This window comes from Trachurus japonicus, chromosome 21 (assembly GCF_045865225.1).
Source record: "Trachurus japonicus isolate A0001 chromosome 21, Traja_1.0".
Lineage (NCBI taxonomy): Eukaryota > Metazoa > Chordata > Actinopteri > Carangiformes > Carangidae > Trachurus > Trachurus japonicus.
The window spans coordinates 30,574,060-30,593,737 of NC_140927.1; the positions used below are offsets into that span (position 1 = coordinate 30,574,060).

The 19,678-nt window shown below is 39.7% G+C and overlaps 1 protein-coding gene across 8 annotated transcripts in view; it reads right to left on the bottom strand.

Moving 5' to 3' along the window:
- The window catches only part of caska (calcium/calmodulin-dependent serine protein kinase a), a 211,098-nt gene that overhangs the window by 118,490 nt on the left and 72,930 nt on the right, over positions 1 to 19,678 (bottom strand). For all 8 annotated transcript variants that reach the window (XM_085766078.1, XM_085766077.1, XM_085766086.1 and 5 more), the window contains exon 2: positions 13,660 to 13,772. In XM_085766078.1, the coding sequence (XP_085622204.1) occupies positions 13,660 to 13,772 (113 nt within the window). The remainder of the gene's footprint in view (positions 1 to 13,659; positions 13,773 to 19,678) is intronic.

Consider the following 19,678-nt stretch of genomic DNA (forward strand, 5'->3'; position numbering starts at 1 on the left):
TTCTGTGGTACGGGTCGGTGGTGCCGGTCTGCTTTGACCCAGAGACCATCAGATTTTACCGCGGGAGGACTTTGGGGAGGACACGGTGTTGCTCCAGATGAAGACCGGGCGGGACAGTGGGCTGAGAGCTTCCTGGTTCAGCTCCCAGCTGCTGCAGCCTCGCGGGTGAGAGCGGAGCAGCAGCGGAGCAGCTGCTGCATCCACATGCAGAACTCCGTTTGCAGAAGCTGAGTTATGATAAAAACTTCCAGATCATGAGCTGTCATGTGACTTTGATCGTCATCTATTTCAGTTCTCCTCGTCGTAGAGTCCCCAAATTTACATATAATGTGTATTAAAGTGTCTATTTTCATAATTTAAAAAAAAAGCAAAAAACGAAAAATTTCGTTTTTGGCACTCAACGCATGGGAACGAAAAACGAGAAATTACGTGGTTGGCACTCAATGAGTTAAGAGCAGTGAAGTCCTGATGATATAAAGATGAGCCATTACTTTAATATCAGTGAGCAGCAGCAGCAGCAGCAGCAGAGGCCGCGGTGCGTTCGAGTGTCGACGGCCGAACGTTGCTGTGGAGTGAAGAACAAGAGGCTGAAGCTGCTGATTAGTGACGATCAATAAGTGTTCATTATGAACGTTTCCTTCAGTCTGAAACATGTCCAGTGTTTTATTGTAGAAACAACAACAACAAACCAGTGCCGACAGACTCATCAATTCATAAACTAATAGCTTCATCTGTGACCTGATCAACAGAGAAGTCTCAACCAGCAGATTCAATAATCAACTCAAAGTTAAAATTAATACGTGTTAAGGACACATTCAATTTCTGCATGAACATATCATTTAGAATAGTATGAACAATCATTACACTGCAAAAACTCAAAATCTTACCAAGAATATTTGTCTTATTTCTAGTCAAAATGTCATTTCTAGTCAAAACAAATCTCATTATACCTCAAATATGTATATTTATACATATACATACATAGTTATACACAAAAAAGTAGCTTGTTTTTAGACACTTTTGACTTATTTCAAGTCTATTTTCATTTGAAACAAGTAGAAAAAGTTTTTCTTTCTTATTACAAGCACAAAAAACTTGCTTTCACTGGCAGATTTTTCTACTTATTTCAAGTAAAAATTAGTTTCAAACAAGTGAAAATGATCTAAAAACAAGTTCATTTTTAGGTGATGAGTCTTATTTTAAGTGGAAAGAGATTAGTTTTGACTAGAAATGAGACAAATATTCTTGGAAAGATTTGGAGTTTTTGCAGTGTATGATTGGGATGTGCGAAGGGCTTATATATATGAAAACCTCTACCATGAAGAACATTATAATCAAATAATGATGATGATAGTGACATCAACAGACGTCCTTCCTCTCAGTCTCCTCCTCCTCCTCTTCCTCCTCTCACACCCTCTGAGTGTTTATATGTTATTATCCTGACTTTAAAAAACCAGACTGAGCTCAAACACACATCCTGACCAATTGTGTATGTGTGTTACAGAGTGTGTTGTTGGGTATTGAAAATGCAACAAACTGAGGCAAGAAATGTGTACGTATGTAAATGTTATACTGCACGTATGAGATGCAACACAGGATATTGTATCCATGGTTTTCCTGCAATTGTGCTTTTTGGTTTTCTATGTCAGTTTTGATCATTTGTTTTCCTTATTTCTCCACATTTTCTCTTACTTTCACTTTTGAAATCAATACAGTGTGTTACAGTATGTGTTGGCTTCATATCCACTTTCTGCTGCTGGAGGTGCACTGCAAAAACTCTAAATCTTTCCAAGAATATTTGTCTTATTTCTTGTCAAAATGTCTCATTTCTAGTCAAAACTAACCTCTTTCCACTTAAAATAAGACTCAACACCTAAAAATTAACTTGTTTTTAGATCATTTTCACTTGTTTCAAACTAATTTTCATTTGAAATAAGTAGAAAAATCTGCCAGTGAAAGCAAGTTTTTGTGCTTGTAATAAGAAAAGAAAAACTTGCTCCACTATCAGATTTTTTTTTAAGTGAAAATCTGCTTGAAAGAAGTAAAAAGTGTCTAAAAACAAGCTACTTTTTAATGTGATGAGTCTTATTTTAAGTAGAATGAGATAGAAATAAGACAAATATTCTTTGTAAGATGTAGAGTTTTTGCAGTGTGATGCATAGACGACAACACAACACATGGGAATAAGAGCATGTTCCTGCACAGTCCATAATGATAATAATAATACATAGTTACAGTAACAGCGTCCATGTGCGCAGTGACATTTAATGAAAGCTGTGAGCGTCTGGTGGAGCAGCAGCCTCGCCGCTAACATTCAACTAATCCTCCGAGGACGAGCACCAGGCCAGAGCTGCAAACATCATGTTAATGCTGCTAAAGCCGGATAAGTGGCTACCTGGAGGAGCAGCACCAAGCCACGCAACCGACCGACCGCCAGCGGTAATGTCAGCTGTGAGCTCGCCACCGCCGCCGCTGCAGCAGCTAGACTCCATCACTGTTCACTGCTGCTGGAGACCAACAAAGAGGCTCCATCCAATGAGGAGAAAATCACCTCTACACTGTTACTGAGCTAAATACTGGAGAAAAATAAGAGACCACTTTCACAAATGTTTCTTAAAAGTATCTCTACATGTATGACAGTTGTTCTTTTCTTTTCTTTTTTAAACACCAACACAAACACAACTCATTCTCCTTAAAGAGACACTGATGAGGTCATCATAGGAAGATTATAAAAACCACTGCTGAGATTAAACATTGACATTATCCCACAAAAACTTGATTTATAAACTCTTCCTGAGTTCAAATATTCTTGCTGTGTTGTTTAGGAATAAATATGAACATGTTTTCTTTGCATTATTATTATTCAACGTCTGAAAAGACTTGATATGTTTTGTTATTTAGACTAGTTTAGTCATTTTCAGCCAATAAAAGCTCTAAATGACAATATTTTTTATTTCAATTTTGGGAGAAATGTTGTCGGTAGCTGATAGATGAAAACAAAAAAAAGTAATTTTACTCAAACACACACCTATTAACAGTAAAACCAGAGAAACTGATCATTTTGAAGTGGTCTCTTAATTTTTTCCAGAGCTGTATGTATATACTGTATATGTATATTCAACATATTCCTCCCAGGTTAACTCAGGTCTGAGACCAGTGTTACCATGGTGACGATCAGAGACACCTGTGCTGACAAGTAGCAGCCGCCACCACCAACGACAGAAAAACATTATTATTGTGTCAGTATGTGTTGAATTTATCAAGTTAAAGGTCTTTTAAACTTCTTCCAGCAGACCAAAATATTCTGCTGAGTCTTAATTTTACCCAGAATTCATTGCACCACAGTCCATTTTAGGACAGTCGAGAACTAAACTGCATCAGGTTTGACTGCACCAACAAGGTTTGATTTAATCTCAGTAAAACTGGGTTTAAAATTAGTTAACTCAGGTATCGTCCGACCAAGTTGTGTTTTTTGTCACTGCCATGTTTTATCAATCCGGCTCAGTTTCCTCTGTGAAGCAGCATCTGAACTCAACCAATGTTCATTTTTGTCATAAAACTCAATTTGAGTTTGGACGATTTGTCTAAAAAAAAACACAGCTGTTGTAAAAGTTAAACCTCCGCAAGTTTAGCAGAGAGATCAGATCACACTTTAAAGCCTTGGTGCAACAAAAATGAAAATTTAATCTCGACTTAAACCGAGTTCAAACAGCAACAGAACTTCAACTTAAACCAGACAGGATTATGAGGTTATACATGTACAGTCAATCAACATCTGGACAAAAGACACATCCATCTGTGTCCATGGTAACGACTGCATCATCATACTGTAGGAACGCAGAAAGAGAGAGTGTTGTGTGTGTGTGACAGTTTAGTACCGACATGTCACAACAGTCGAGTAACAACAGCACAAACACGGAGGGAGACGCTGCTGCTGCTGCTTTTACAGCTGTGAAGGAGAGAAGATGAAGGAGGTGAGAAGAGGCAGAGGAGAGGATGAAGAGCAGAGGGAGGAGGAGGAAGAGGAGGAGAGAGAGAGAGGGATGAAGAGCAGAGAAGGAGAGAGAGGGATGAAGAGCAGGCGATGGCACATGATGAATTTTGCTCGTTGTCTGGCCGGCGTTTGTCTCTCATCCCCTCAGAGGGCTGACCTATTCATCACACACACACAGACCTCCGGACAGGCTGCTGGTGTGTGTGTGTGTGTGTGTGTGTGTGTGTGTGTGTGTGTGTGTGTGTGAGTCCACTGCCAAGACACGAACCATTTGACCCACTTCTCTGGGTCTGAGCGAGCCGGGCAGCGTGTGTGTGTGTGTGTGTTCGTCTTTCTACCGGCCGTCAGAAAAATAAAAGAACAAAATATATTTTTTAAAAAAGGAAAAGGAAAGGGGGGAGGAAACAAAAACAAATCAACACTTCAGGGAGAGAGAGAGAGAGAGAGAGAGAGATGGATGGGTTCCTGAACGCTGCAGAGGGAGGGAGGTGTGTGTGTGTGTGATTAGATATAAATGACTGGGGAGGCTGCTGACCAGGCCCCACACACACACACACACACACACACACACACACACACACACACACACACACACACACACACACACACACACACACACACACACACACACACACACACACACACACACACACACACACACACACGCACACACGCACACACGCACACACGCACACACGCACACACACACACACACACACACACAAAAAACTTCTCTGTGATCCGTCTCACACACTCTCATGTTGTTTGGTTTAGTAAATCGACTATTATCACTGTATTATCCTGATCTATTATTAGTCCTTAACGTTTCAGGAGAACAAGTCGATCACAGATAGAGTTATGATGTTTCCTGTGGTTGTAGTGTGAGATTCACAGACGCCAAGTATTGATCTTTTATTATCTAAATGACAAAGTTGTTGTTGTTGTTTTTTTTACTTTATTGCCTTAAATGCACATTAACAGGCAATTAAAGGACAATTTCAGGTGAATTCATCTCGGGGGTGTATTTTCCTCACATTTTAGGTCTAAAAGAATGAATCTGAAGATTTTCAGTTTAATGTCTCCTGTTTTGCGGTAGTTGCGTCTGTCCGCGCATCGCCACGGCAGCGATGAATGGGAGTAGATGTAAGTTCCGCTGTTTAGGCTGTTTCCAGCCCTCAAAGCCACAGACAGCTTCAGATGGAGACTCAAACATGCACCGAGAAGTTTATTTACTTCAACAAGCCGACATGTTTGTAAAACTAGATCTAATTCAAAGTCTCCCGGAGTCTCGCGCGAGACCCAGTTGCAGTGCGCGGTGTGTTCATGTGCAGTCGGAGCTACCGCTTGTGTCATAAACACAGGAATATCAACTCTTGACTTGCTTCAAGTAAAATAAACTTCTGGGTGCATGTTTGAGCCACCTGACGCTGTCTGTGGAAAAAAAATTCGGCTTTGAGGGATGTAAACAGCCTAAGCAGCGGAACTTACATCTACTCCCATTCATCGTTGCCGTGGCGATGCGGGGACAGACACAACTACTGCAAAACAGGAGCGATTAAACTGAAAATCTTCAGATTCCTTCTTTTAGACCTAAAATGTTAGGAACATACAGCCCAGAGTTGAATTCGCCTGGAATTGTCCTTTAACATCACAAAGGAATACCAAAAATCATCTTGAGATTGGGTCTCATCTGTCACACAGAGATAGCACTGTAAAGGGGAAAGCACATATCTTATCTAGTTCTGTACTCCAAAAAAGGGATATTTTAGACAATAATAATAAAAAATAAATAAATAAATAAATAAATAAATAGAGTATAAGTGTATAAGTGTCCTAAGCAAGATAGTCAGTAACTGGGGTCCACCTTCTCATAAAAACAGGTAGGCTACTTTTAGCTGTAATTGGGCAGTCATATACAGTATTCCATCATGTAGACATATTTATTAAAGAATAAAAAGAAGACCAAGAACTTCATCTAATTGAGTTTTTCTTTTACAACAAGGTGATGAATAAGAATTAATCACTATTATTAAAATCATAATAATATTATATAACGGGCTCCCAGCTCTACAGTGAACAGTAATCGCTAAACAGGAAACAGACTTGAAACCTGACCACTCCTCTAACGTCCTGTCATTGATCTGTATTTATGTCCGATAATATCAGAGAAGGGGGGAAGTGATTTGATCAACGGTCTCCGTGGAGATGAAACTCCAGGTGGTGTTCAAGATCCACGATGAAAACACTCCTTCCTGTTTACAGAAACGACTCTAACGAACCTTTAAACTAAAACACGCTGAGCTCAGTCTGTTCTTTGTGATGTCATAACGTTCAGCTGTTGAAATCTGAGCGTCCTCAGTGTGTTTGTTTATTGTGTTTCACAGAAAGTGGATTCAGAACTGGAAGTGGAAGTGATAAGAGATTGAGAATATTAAATCCAAACCCCTCACATCCTGACTGAGATAAACCTTCTGTCTGTGAAACACAATCTCTTATCACTTCCACTTCCAGTTCTGCCAATAGAATCTGGTTCTTACAGTATGAGTTCTCCATTTCAGTTCCACAAAGGAGGGCAAATGCTCAGACGACAAGATTCAGAACAGAAACTATGAGAGTTAATTCACCTGCCAATATAATCTATCTATCTATCTATCTATCTATCTATCTATCTATCTATCTATCTATCTATCTATCTATCTATCTATCTATCTATCTATCTATCTATTGTATCTATCTATCTACCCACCCATCTACCCATCTAATTAGTAAACCAGTTGGTTAGTTAGTTAGTTATCTATCTATCTCTAAAACAACTCTGTCTGGTAACGTTGTGTTATTATCTCATAGCGTGGTGAATGTGCAGGTCACAACTTGTCCACCAGAGCGTTGTGGAGTTGTTGGATTGTGTATTTGATGAGTTTGATGAAGGGAAATCAAGAAATCCCATGAGCCTCCGTAGTGTAGCTCTGAGCAGCTCACGGCTCTGCTCCGCCGATCTCAAAACAACATGCACCGATAATTAAACGTAATGAGCTATGACTATAGGGATTATGGTCAGAGGAGGATCTGACTAAATGTTGAACTATCCCTTTAAAACATCACTTAGCCTACTGTTACTGTTGCACATGTTATATCTGTCTGAGGAGCAAACTGTAGCGTGTTATGACTAAAGGTCCTGGCAGAGAGTCACGCTGACGAGTTTAAAGGGAGAGTTCAACATTTTGGCAAATTGGACCCTTGCCATAATCCCTATAGTCATAGCAGTACCGTATTTTCCGCACTATAAGGCGCACTTAAAAGCCTTTAATTTTCTCAAAAAATGACAGTGCGCCTTATAATACGGAGCGCCTTATATATGGATCAATTGGTTAATTGGTTGATTCATACTCAGCTCCATCTAGGGGATGCATAACGTAACCCCAGTTTGACTGCAGTATCTTCTATTCTACCGTAGATGACCAAATAGTCGCCCGCGTGCAAAATACACGCCTGTGCTCTAATAGCCGCCGGGGTCCGAGCTCATTTGGCAAAATAAACGCTGGTTCAATTAAACGCCCGGGCGATTAAGTGTTTACCATAGCCTTGCACAGAAAAAAAAGTTTTTTTAACAGCATATCACCGGCTCTCACCTCTTCTGTCAGTCAGCCCCTCCTCTCGCTCTCTCTCGCATGCAGGCGCACACACACACACACACACAGACACACAGACACACAAACACAGGTGCGCCAGCGGGATAGGTCGCGCTGGACTACTAATAGACAAAGACAAATAGATAAATGCGCTATGTTGAAATTACCGCGATCGACCCCCCCCCCCCCGCTATCATTCATAACACTGATATGATCAGCTCCCTGTGTCGCGGTAACACAGTCTTTGTATTTATTGTTTGATGTCAATAACGATGTCGGGAGTAGTTTTGTTCCAGCGGGTGACCACCTTGTTCTTTGCATGATGGTCTGGTGCTGTTCATTGCAAAAATAAATTGTAGCCTGTTGCAAATACGCGCCTGGTTCTTATAAACGCCCGGGCTACTAAATGGTCATCTACGTATGCGCCTTATAATCCGGTGCGCCCTATATATGAAAACAGTTCTAAAATAGGCCATTCATTGAAGGTGCGTCTTATAATCCGGTGCGCCTTATAGTGCGGAAAATACGGTAGGTTTGTTACCTTTAATTGTCGGTGCAAGCTATTTTTAGAACGGCGGAGCAGAGCCGTGAGCTGCTCAGAGCTACGCTATATGGAGGCTCATGGGATTTCTTGGTTTCCCTCATCAAACTCATCAAATACACAATCCAACAACTCCACAACGCTCTGGTGGACAAGTTGTGACCTGCACATTCACCACGCTATGAGATAATAACACAACGTTACCAGACAGAGTTGTTTTAGAGGGAAAGTCATGCAAAACCACTGATGCGTGTTGCCTTCAGGGACAGTTTTTCAGCAAGCAGTCTCTGTATTTCCCTCTAAAACAACTCTGTCTGGTAACGTTGTGTTATTATCTCATAGCGTGGTGAATGTGCAGGTCACAACTTGTCCACCAGAGCGTTGTGGAGTTGTTGGATTGTGTATTTGATGAGTTTGATGAGGGAAACCAAGAAATCCCATGAGCCTCCGTAGCGTAGCTCTGAGCAGCTCACGGCTCTGCTCCGCCGTTCTAAAAACAGCTTGCACCGACAAATAAAGGTAACGAACCTACTGCTATGACTATAGGGATTATGGCAATGGGCCAATTTGCCAAAATGTTGAACTATCCCTTTAAGAACCAATAAGCAGAACTGAAATGTGAATTTAAAACCAGATTTGGCACCAAGAGCTGTGTGTGTTTTCTCACCGATGCCGACGACGTGAAACAGACTTTCAGTTCCCAACCTGCTGGAGTTTGTCATCTCAGTGTCAAAGGAGAGAAAACCAAACAACAACCTGACACTTTCTCTTTGTTCAGACCTCACAGTCTCCCTCCTGTGTGCGTGTGACCTCAGCTCATCATCATCATCACACAACCACATAATAAAAACAAGACCTTCGATTTCAAACTAATCTCACTTTACACAGTCAGGTGTGTGTGTGTGTCTGTGTGTGTGTGTGTGTGTGTGTGTGTGTGTATAATCAGAAGTGAGCGCCCTGACACGCCTGTCGTGCTGGATTAGCCTCGGCCACAGACTGAGCGTGTGATGTGACAGGTGAAGCTCCTCTAATTATCTGCAGCTCTCTTCGTATCCACGGCGACACAGCTGATCATCAAATAAAAGACCGGCTGTTTTCCTGATGTCAGCGTTTCTGAATCTGCAGCGCGTCACAGCCGATACGAGCGCCGTCGGTCAGTACGGCGCTAAACCTCTAAACAACCCCCGGTCACGTCTAGGAGAAGTGTGAAGAAGAACCTTTAATTAAAGGGATAGTTCACCCAAAATTCAAATTTCAATCATTATCTACTTCCTTTTCTTTATTAGGATCCCCATTAGCACCTGCATTTTTTAAGAAATAGGCCTACGACACAAGTACCAAAATTATTCACTGCAAAAAATCTAATATCTTACCAAGAATATTTGTCTTATTTTTTGTCAAAATGTCATTTCTAGTCAAAACAAATCTCATTATACTTAAAATAAGACTCATCACATTAAAAAGCAGCTTGTTTTTAGACATTTTTTCCTTCTTTCAAGCATATTTTCACTTAAAATAACCTGATAGTGGAGCAAGTTTTTCTTTCTCATTACAAGCACAAAAAACTTGCTTTCACTGGCAGATTTTTCTACTTATTTCAAGTGAAAATTAGTTTGAAACAAGTGAAAATTATCTAAAAACAAGTTAATTTTTAGGTTTTGAGTCTTATTTTAAGTGGAAAGAGATTAGTTTTGACTAAAATTGAGACATTTTGACAAGAAATAAGACAAAATATTCTTGGAAACAATTTGAGTTTTTGCAGTGTTGTATGACAAACTACACCCAACATAGTTATCGAACAAGAAGTAGGCTACATCAGAAGGGAGGTTCATATTGCCGAGAGTGAGAACAGGTATAATTCAGAGAACAGTTCTGTACAGAGCTATGGTTGCCAGGAACTCTCTACCAGTTCATACTGCTCATGAAAGTAACAAAGATCGGTTTAAAACGCTGTTAAAACAGTTTCTCTTAGAATTTAATGAAATATGATTTAGGTTATGAAGAGGACTGGCTACAGTTGTGGTTGTACCCTTTTTCTTGGAGTGTATGTGTATGAGAAGTTGAAGTGAAGTGAAGTGAAGAAAAAAATTAAATAAGTCTCTGTTTATGAAGCCACGGAGGACTCTGAAACTTCTCCCAGCCCTTAGTCCACATGAGGGGGAGGAGATAATGAGTGAAATTTGAATTTTGGGTGAACTACAGTATCCCTTTAATTAAAAAGTATTTCCTCAACTTTTTCAGATGATCTCTGGTGTCACTTGGAAATCGAACGCCGATCCCCCGTGTCACCATCAGGGCCGTTATCTGTCTCCGTCCGTCCAATCTCGACTTCTTTTATACCACAAGAATCAATGAGGGAATCGATGAAAAAAAATCAAACCGGACGGATAAACAGAAAGCGTTTATGAGTGAAACCAACAAAGAAATCCCATGAGCCTCCGTAGCGTAGCTCTGAGTAGCTCACGGCTCTGCTCCGCCGTTCTAAAAACAGCTTGCACCGACAATTAAAGGGAACAAACCTACTGCTATGACTATAGAGATTATGGCAATGGGGCCAATTTGCCAAAATGTTGAACTATCCCTTTAACCTCTATGACTGTTGGTGGTGCAAAATGCAACTGTAGTTCAATGTGGTGTTATACAAACAACAGCGTTTGAGTATTTGTAGCTCATGTGTTCAAGCTGTTTCCTGGTTTTGTGTCTTTTTTGTGCAGTGTGTGTTTCTCCCTGAGCTGAGTAGAGTTGAGTTGAGCTCTCCGGGCCACCGTAGTGCAGCCGCCTCTCCTCTCCTCTCCTCTCCTCTCCTCTCCTCTCCTCTCCTCTCCTCTCCTCTCCTCTCCTCTCCGCTCACCACCGTACCATGCTCCATAAAGTGAACATCAGTCTGTCTCGGGCCGCTGCCTCCTGTTCTCTCTGTGTTTCAACAGTCACAACTCTGCACACGGAGCAGTGACACGTGAACAACGCCAGGGCAGAAACACCGAGGCATTGTGGGTACGATTTCTGTCTAAAAATACCTGCTGGGTGTGTCTGTGTGTGTGTGTCTGTGTGTGTGTGTGTGTGTGTGTGTGTCTGTGTGTGTGGACTGTGGTGAACCTGCCCTCCTCTCCTCTCCACCCTCTCTCCATCCTCCTCTGTTCATCCAGTAGCTTCGGTCTTATCGCCCTCAACTATATCTTTAATTCAATCTCCCTCCTCTCTTGTTCTCTCCCTCCCTCCCCCTCCTCTGGATGACACCCAGCAGACTTTCTCTGGATTAGCCACACGAGGCACAGGTGTAATTAAACTCTGTATGTATATTTATATATACTGTATATATAAATAAAGCTGTAAATGCAGATAAAGTGCTGCTTAATATACAGATCTGTCCTGACTCATCGCACCTGTGCATCATCATATCACACCTTCACCTACTTATAAACTTAATCTGCAGCACTGCTGCTTGTTATTATGTCATTATTACACTGCAAAAACTGTCTTATTTCTAGTCAAGACAAATCTAATTATACCTAAAATAAGTATATTTATATATACATACATAGTTATACACAAAAAGTAGCTTGTTTTTAGAAACTTTTTACTTCTTTCAAGCATATTTTCACTTGAAATAAGTAGAAAAATCTGACAGCTTTCTTTCTTATTACAAGCACAACAAACTTGCTTTCACTGGCAGATTTTTCTACTTATTTCAAGTGCAAATGATCTAAAAACAAGTTAATTTTTAGGTGATGAGTCTTATTTTTAGTGGAAAGAGATTAGTTTTGACTAGAAATGAGACATTTTGACAAGAAATAAGACAAATATTCTTGGAAAGATTTGGAGTTTTTGCAGTGCAGTATATTATCCTATATTATTGTATAATATATTGTTTTTATTTGGATTGTTCTGGTCTGCAGTGAAGAAAAATATAAAGCTGTGAGCACAATGTCAGTAAACGTATCAATATCTTAGATTATTAATTAATAAGTAAAGCTCCATACAGTATAAAGGTAGATGTTTGTACTAAAGCTCCTTCAAAATAAAGGTAGATGTTTGTATTAAAGCTCCATACAGTATAAAGGTAGATGTTTGTACTAAAGCTCCTTCAAAATAAAGGTAGATGTTTGTGTTAAAGCTCCATACAGTAGATTGTTTGTATTAAAGCAGATAAAACACAGAAGAAAAGTAAAACACAGAGCTTTTAAATCCTGAAGCTTCTTCTTGTAGTTTCAGTGTCGGCTGTGAATTTGACTTAAATACAAAACTTCTGGTCCTGAACCGTCACACTGAGGCGTGACTTCATAATTAGCTGCTTCAGTGGAGACGACAGAACAAGAACAAGACTGTGACTGGGAAACTCCCGAGTGAGTGAGTGAGAATAAAAGAGAATCTTTTAAGTAGGAGGTGTGGATGTGAAACAACAACATAAAAACACATCTGACCTCTGCTCTGAGCTTCAACACAGTGGGACGACTAACGAGCTGCTGGAGATTAATTATCTAACACATTTGTGACCCGATCCATCAAAATGAGTCACAGTGACCCAAATTTCAAAGTTGAGATTTTGGTATCAATGGAAAGATTAGAAAATAAGCTTTAAAATGAGACCCTAGTCAATGTCATACATTTGATGGTTTTCTAGATGTGGCCATTTGAATTACGATCTTTTACTCTCTTATTCCGTTCTAAAATCTGAGAAAATTGCAGTTAAAGTTTTTGCCAGTGACTCTGGCATCTGTTCCTGTACCATGTGATTACACGCACCCTATACGGTCTCTTGTTGTCATAGAGGCACCATTCAATGACCCTCGGAAAGCAGGGAATCTCACAATTCAGATGCTTTTTACAGCTCGTTTCTATCATAAACGGTTCAGAAGTTAAGTCATGTTTTGTTGACATTTTGTAAAACATGTGCAAGCGTGTACGTTCGGTTTAGCATCGTTGCTACGTTCGGTTTAGCATCGATGCTACGTTCGGTTTAGCATCGATGCTACGTTCGGTTTAGCATCGATGCTACGCTCTGTTAGCATCGATGCTACGCTCTGTTAGCGTCGATGCTACTCGGTTTAGCATCTGTTTCTGTACCCGTCCCTTCTCGTCATAGAGGCGACATTCAATGACCGTCGGAAAGCGGAAAATCCCGCGATTCAGATGCAGTTTACAGCTCGTCTCTATCATGAACGGTTCAGGAGATATTTCATGTTTTGCACCGAAGCAACGCTCATTTTCAGAGGGTTTAAGTTGCAAGTCAACTTTAATCATCATTTACGTGCCTTTTCTCAATTATCTGGACTATGAAACTTTGGGAGATTGTTTTTGAATGTCATTGCTTTGAAATTAGGGTAAAAAATGTTTTTTGATTTTCTATGGGTTTTCCACGTTATCAGCTGATTATCTAAAAATAGAACGTTGCGACTTCCGACTCATTTTGATGGAACGGGTCACATTTATGTTGAGGGGCAGAGACAGAAACAAGATGGGGTTATTATTAGAGTTAGGTGAGTTTTCCTTCCTACCCTCGGTGCTGAGTCCGGGACTGGAGGTGAACTGGGCCACGTCCACGATCTTGACAGCGAACTGCTGCCCCGTCTCCCTGTTGATGCATCTCCGCACCACGCTGAAGGGACCCCTGCACACGGGAGACACACAAACAAACACACACAGTTAACACACACAGCCTGGAAATGTACAGTACAAAACAGAAGTCCGACAAAATGCATTTATTCATTCATTTTATTTAGTCACAATGTCAGTAAAAGTATCGATATCTTAGATGATTACTTAATAAGTTAAGCTCCATACAGTATAAAGGTAGATGTTTGTATTAAAGCTCCATACAGTATAAAGGTAGACGTTTGTGTTAAAGCTCCTTCAAAATAAAGGTAGATGTTTGTGTTAAAGCTCCTTCAAAATAAAGGTAGATGTTTGCATTAAAGCTCCTTCAAAATAAAGGTATATGTTCAGTTCAGTGATCAGATGGCTCCAAAAACATGATTCAGTATTTATAAAAAGAAAAAAAAGAAAAGAAAAGGTGCATGCTGAGATAAAACAAAAAAATAAAACATTTTGGTTTTCATGACTCTGGGGAAAACAAGTGAGAAAACATCATCATCATGATGAAGGCTGAAGGCTCAGACCACAAAACCTCAACGTTCACAGTTTGACTCTTTGTTTCCGGTTGTGTCTCATCAACACGCACGCACGCACGCACACACACACACACACACACGATGACCCAAACTTTGCTCTAAAGTCTGAAACTAAAACTTTAATGACTCATTTCGTTTTTGTTTAGTCTGAAATCATTCATCTTGACGCAATCTCATCACATCACCGCGGTAACAAAACCACAGAAACCAGTGAGTAACAATGTGGAAGTGGCTGCACTTCATTCATACACTATATTACTCACTCACACACACACACAAACACACTGATGGAGCCATCAGAGATGAGTCAATACTAATTAATACGATTCAGAATCGATATAAAATGTCCCAAAATCGATTTTAAAAAATAATAAAATGAAACAAATCTGCTGGCTGGTGGCCTCCATCTCCTTAGAATTTAAAAGGCAGCATGTTTAACTGCACTATTGTTTTTATATAAAGAGGCACTTTTAATTTTGTTACTTAAGCAATATATGATATGGCGTTTATGCAACAGTTTCAACAATTCAATCTAAGCATGGATAAATGTTTAAAACTCAATAAATGTGAAAAAGCCACTTTAGTCATTCTGTCTTGCAAAGCAGACTGGAGTAGATCATGCACTGCAAAAACTCAAATATCTTACCAAGAATATTTGTCTTATTTCTAGTCAAAATGTAATTTCTAGTCAAAACAAATCTCATATACTTAAAATAAGACTCATCACATTAAAAAGTAGCTTGTTTTTAGACACTTTTTACTTCTTTCAAGGATATTTTCACTTGAAATAAGTAGAAAAATCTGATAGTGGAGCAAGTTTTTCTTTCTTATTATGAGCACAAAAAAACTTGCTTTCACTGGCAGATTTTTCTGCTTATTTTAAGTGAAAATTTTGTTTGAAACAGGTGAAAATGATCTAAAAACAAGTTAATTTCTAGGTGATGAGTCTTACTTTAATTAGCTTTGACTAGAAATGAGACATTTTGACAAGAAATAAGACAAATATCCTTGGAAAGATTTTGAGTTTTTGCAGTGTGAGGATCCTTTAACACCGACAGACTGAAGCAAAAATCATTAGGAATCAAATCGTTTTGAATCAAAAATCGACTTTGAATCGAATCGTAGCCCCAAAAATCAGAATCTAATCTAATCGTGAGATAGTGAAAGATTCCCAGCCCTACTGCATCCCTAGTTTACTTCAGAGCATGTCCACGTGTTAGAACGGCCCTGCAGACCTGAATCCTACTAAGAATCTGTCAAAGACTTGAAAACTGCTGCTCACAGACGCTTCTGCATCCGACCTGACTCAACTGGAGCCGCTCTGCAGAGAAGAATGAGCACAAACTGCAGCTGTAGATGTTTAAAGCTGCTAGAGAGACAAACCTCTAGAAGACCTGCAGCTGTAACTCTAACAAAGTGTCGACTCAGGGGGAGGAGGCTGAATACATACATGTATGGAGTCACGCTTTTCACATTTTCATTTGTAAAGAATCTCAGAGATGACGTCATCATCCAGGTCAGAGGTCAGTAGGTCAACCTACAGACCCCGGATGTTGATAACAGCTAACCCCGGACTCAGAGGGGAATAGCACTAGCCTATCAGAACTAAATATTGGTGAAATGAAGGAGTTTCTCTGCAGATAATGTGTTATTTAGAGGCTGCATTCTGCTGCCCTGTAGACTCCATTATACGGATATACGCGGCTCTCGGCTGGAGCTCATTTCATCACAACCACTTGTAATGACACCAAAGTTATCTGGGTGAGGAAATGATCGTATTTTATGCTAGTTATTATGTCATTATTACACTGCAAAAACTCAAAATCTTTCCAAGAATATTTGTCTAATTTCTAGTCAAAATGTCATTTCTAGTCAAAACTAATCTCATTATCTGTATATTTATACATAGTTATTCACATTACTTATTTCAAGCACATTTTCACTTGAAATAAGTAGAAAAATCTGACAGTGGAGCTGAAGTGAAGTTTTTCTTTCTTATTACAAGCACAAAAAACTTCCTTTCACTGGCAGATTTTTCTACTTATTTCAAGTGAAAATTTGCTTGAAACAAGTGAAAATGATCTAAAAACAAGTTCATTTGTAGGTGATGAGTCTTATTTTTAGTGGAAAGAGATTAGTTTTGACTAGAAATGAGACATTTTGACAAGAAATAGACTATTCATATATAAGAATACTCTTGGAAAGATTTGGAGTTTTTGCAGTGTAGTATATTGTCCTATATTATTGTATAATATATTGTTTTTATTTGGATTGTTCTGGTCGGCAGTGAAGAAAAATATAAAGAGCTGTGAGCACGATGTCAGTAAAAGTATCAATATGTTAGATGAACATCAGCCTGAACATCAGCCGGCCACATGCTGCTGCTGCCTGAGACCTCACACACTCTCTGACTCACACACACACACACACACACACACACACACACACCTCCTCTCCTCTCTTCTCCTCTCCTCCTGTGGAGAGAGAGACTAGAGCATCAGTGGGAGACTCAGAGGTGCAGCACTCGGGGGCCTCGGGTGAGAATTAACAAGACGTTGGGAGCGTTGCAGCAGGAAGATCCCTCCTAAATAAAACCTCTCTACACTGCACTACACCACACTACACCACACCGGGGTAATGGGCTTGAACTGACCTGCACACACACACCAGGGAGTAGCTGTGTGTGCGTGAGAAAGTTAAAGGTGTTGGGAGGATGAGGTTTAACAGCACAGAGGGGGAGGAAGGAAGGAGGGAGGAGGAGGAGGTGCAGACAAATGGAGCAGTGGCTGTTGTGTAAGAATAGAAACAGAGGCAGCTTTATTTTTTCAATGTTACAAGCCAAATATTAGGGCTGGGACGATATGCTTTTCTCCCGATTCGATTCTTCTACGATTTTTTGGATGGCGATTCGATTGAAATTGCAATTCTACGATATTGCCGATTCTCTCGATTTTTAGTCTTTAGCATTTTTAACATTTATCTGCACACAAATAACTACTGTAGGAGCCTAGAAATTAACATACTCCATTATAAAGTGAACTTTATACCCTTATAACCCTTTTCAAAACCTGGACTCTGTATGTAAAAAAGGTTTACGAATGCACATTGCACAATATTTAAAAAAAAGTCAAAAAAAGTCAACAAAAAAAAGAAATCGATTTTGAAAAAAAAATCGATTTAAAAATCGTCAAAAAAGATATTGCGATGTTTATGTGAATCGATTTTTTCTCCCACCCCTACCAAATACACTATAGCAAAGTCATGGAAATCCACTACTAAACTAAATATTAGTGTCTGGCTTGCAGGACTATCAGACTCGCTGGCACTGGAAACACTCACCTTCACGTTAAAGGGTAAATACATCTAATCTTTGACAGTATGTGGAGATCTTTTATGGTGTTCTTGGAGGGGAGGAAAACATTGGAGGCATGTTCCCCCTGTATGTAAGCCATCAACAAAAGAAATGACCATGTATTTATAAAACGGAAAGGTGAAATCCTGCAATCTGATTGGTTGTTAACCGTGGTGGTATAATGAGCATATACCACGGCTACTATTCTAAAGCCTTATCACAGTGTAGGCTATCACTCCGCCTCAGGCAACGTATGACTGGTATGAATGGAAGTTGTTGTCATGTATCCATGACAACGGACTGTTGCAGTCCGTAGCAAAAGACAGTCGATGTTTTTCCGATGTTAAAAAATGGACTAAAGTAGTTGAATTGACATGTTTAAGGTGAACTTTGACCTCCAGAGGGTTAACGATGGTAGAGGGGACTGAGCAGTGACAGAGGAAAAGACCAGATGCAGAGCTACTTGGAGCTAACGTCTGGAGAGGTGGGACTAGTTTTTCACAGTGAGGCTATTTTATTGGATAATATGTATTTCTGGTTGACTAAAACTACATGAAATTGATTGCGTATCCCTCTTTCATATTGCCTTTATTGGTAACCGTTTTATAAAAGCAATATATATATATATATATTGCTTAATTATTATATGTCTGTTTGTTTATTTGTTTTCCGCTCCTTTTATTTTTTATTTGAAATGCTTTTCTCTAAGAGAGATGATGGATTCTTTACATTTTGGACTGTGTAGCTATATAACACATGCTACTGCCCTGTGATGTTTGGATCATTTAAGATGAGCCTTACTGTGACAGTTTTGTTCTGCACCTGTATTTTACTTGTTGTAGTGTGAATATTTATTCTGAAAAAAAATTAATAAACACACTTGTTAAAAAAAAGAAAAAAGAAACAGAGGCAGCAGCAGCAGCAGACACATAATCCTCCTCTTCCTCCTCCTCCTCCTCCTCCTCCTCCTCCTCCTCCTCCTCCTCCACCTGCTGCTTCCTGGAAGGGAAACACCCTGACGGACGGAGCCCTCAGCGCTCCGCTCACACTGTGATGTGACAGATTAATGTTCCCAGACGCTGCGTTTAGCCCTCATTAAGTTATTTGTGGACGGTAATGACGAGCTTTAAGGATCTGGATTATTAAGGCCCAGAGATGATCAGTCGTCAAAGTATCAGAGCAGAGCAGAGGAGCGTTGAATAACTCCAACACCAACACGACACCGAGACGGAAACACTCTGGAGAACCGGGACCAACACTGATACAGCAGGTCACTGGGGCGTCGGTTCATACTCACTAATATCATGATGTCATATAGATGCTTATATCAAAGCTCCTTCAGAATAAAAGTTTGTATTTAAGCTCCATACAGTATAAAAGTGGATGTTTGTATTAGGAGCTTTATTACAACATCTGTTTTATTCTGAAGGAGCTTTAATACAAACGTCTACTTTTATTCTAAAGGAGCTCCTTTAGAATAAAAGTAGATGTTTCTGTCAAAGCTCCTTCAGAATAAAAGTAGATGTTTGTATCAAAGTTCCTTCAGAATAAAAGTAAATGTTTGTATCAAAGCTCCTTCAGAATAAAAGTAGATGTTTGTATCAAAGCTCCTTCAGAATAAAAGTAGACGTTTGTGTTAAAGCTCCTTCAGAATAAAAGTAGATGTTTGTATTACAGCTCCTTCAGAATAAAAGTAGATGTTGTAATATAGCTCCTTCAGAATAAAAGTAGATGTTTGTGTAAAAGCTCCTTCAGAATAAAAGTAGACATTTGTATCAAAGCTCCTTCAGAATAAAAGTAGATGTTTGTATTACAGCTCCTTCAGAATAAAAGTAGATGTTTTATTAAAGCTCTATACTGCATAAAGGTACATGTTTGTATTTGTGTCACTTTGTGATGTCACAAAAAGCACATCACATCCCCCCCCCCCCCTCCAAAGCCCCGCCCCCCTTCACCACCACCTGGACCCACCATTCATCCATTCATCCAACCAACAACAACAACTTTGCAGGATTTGTGGTTTCTCTGAGTGAA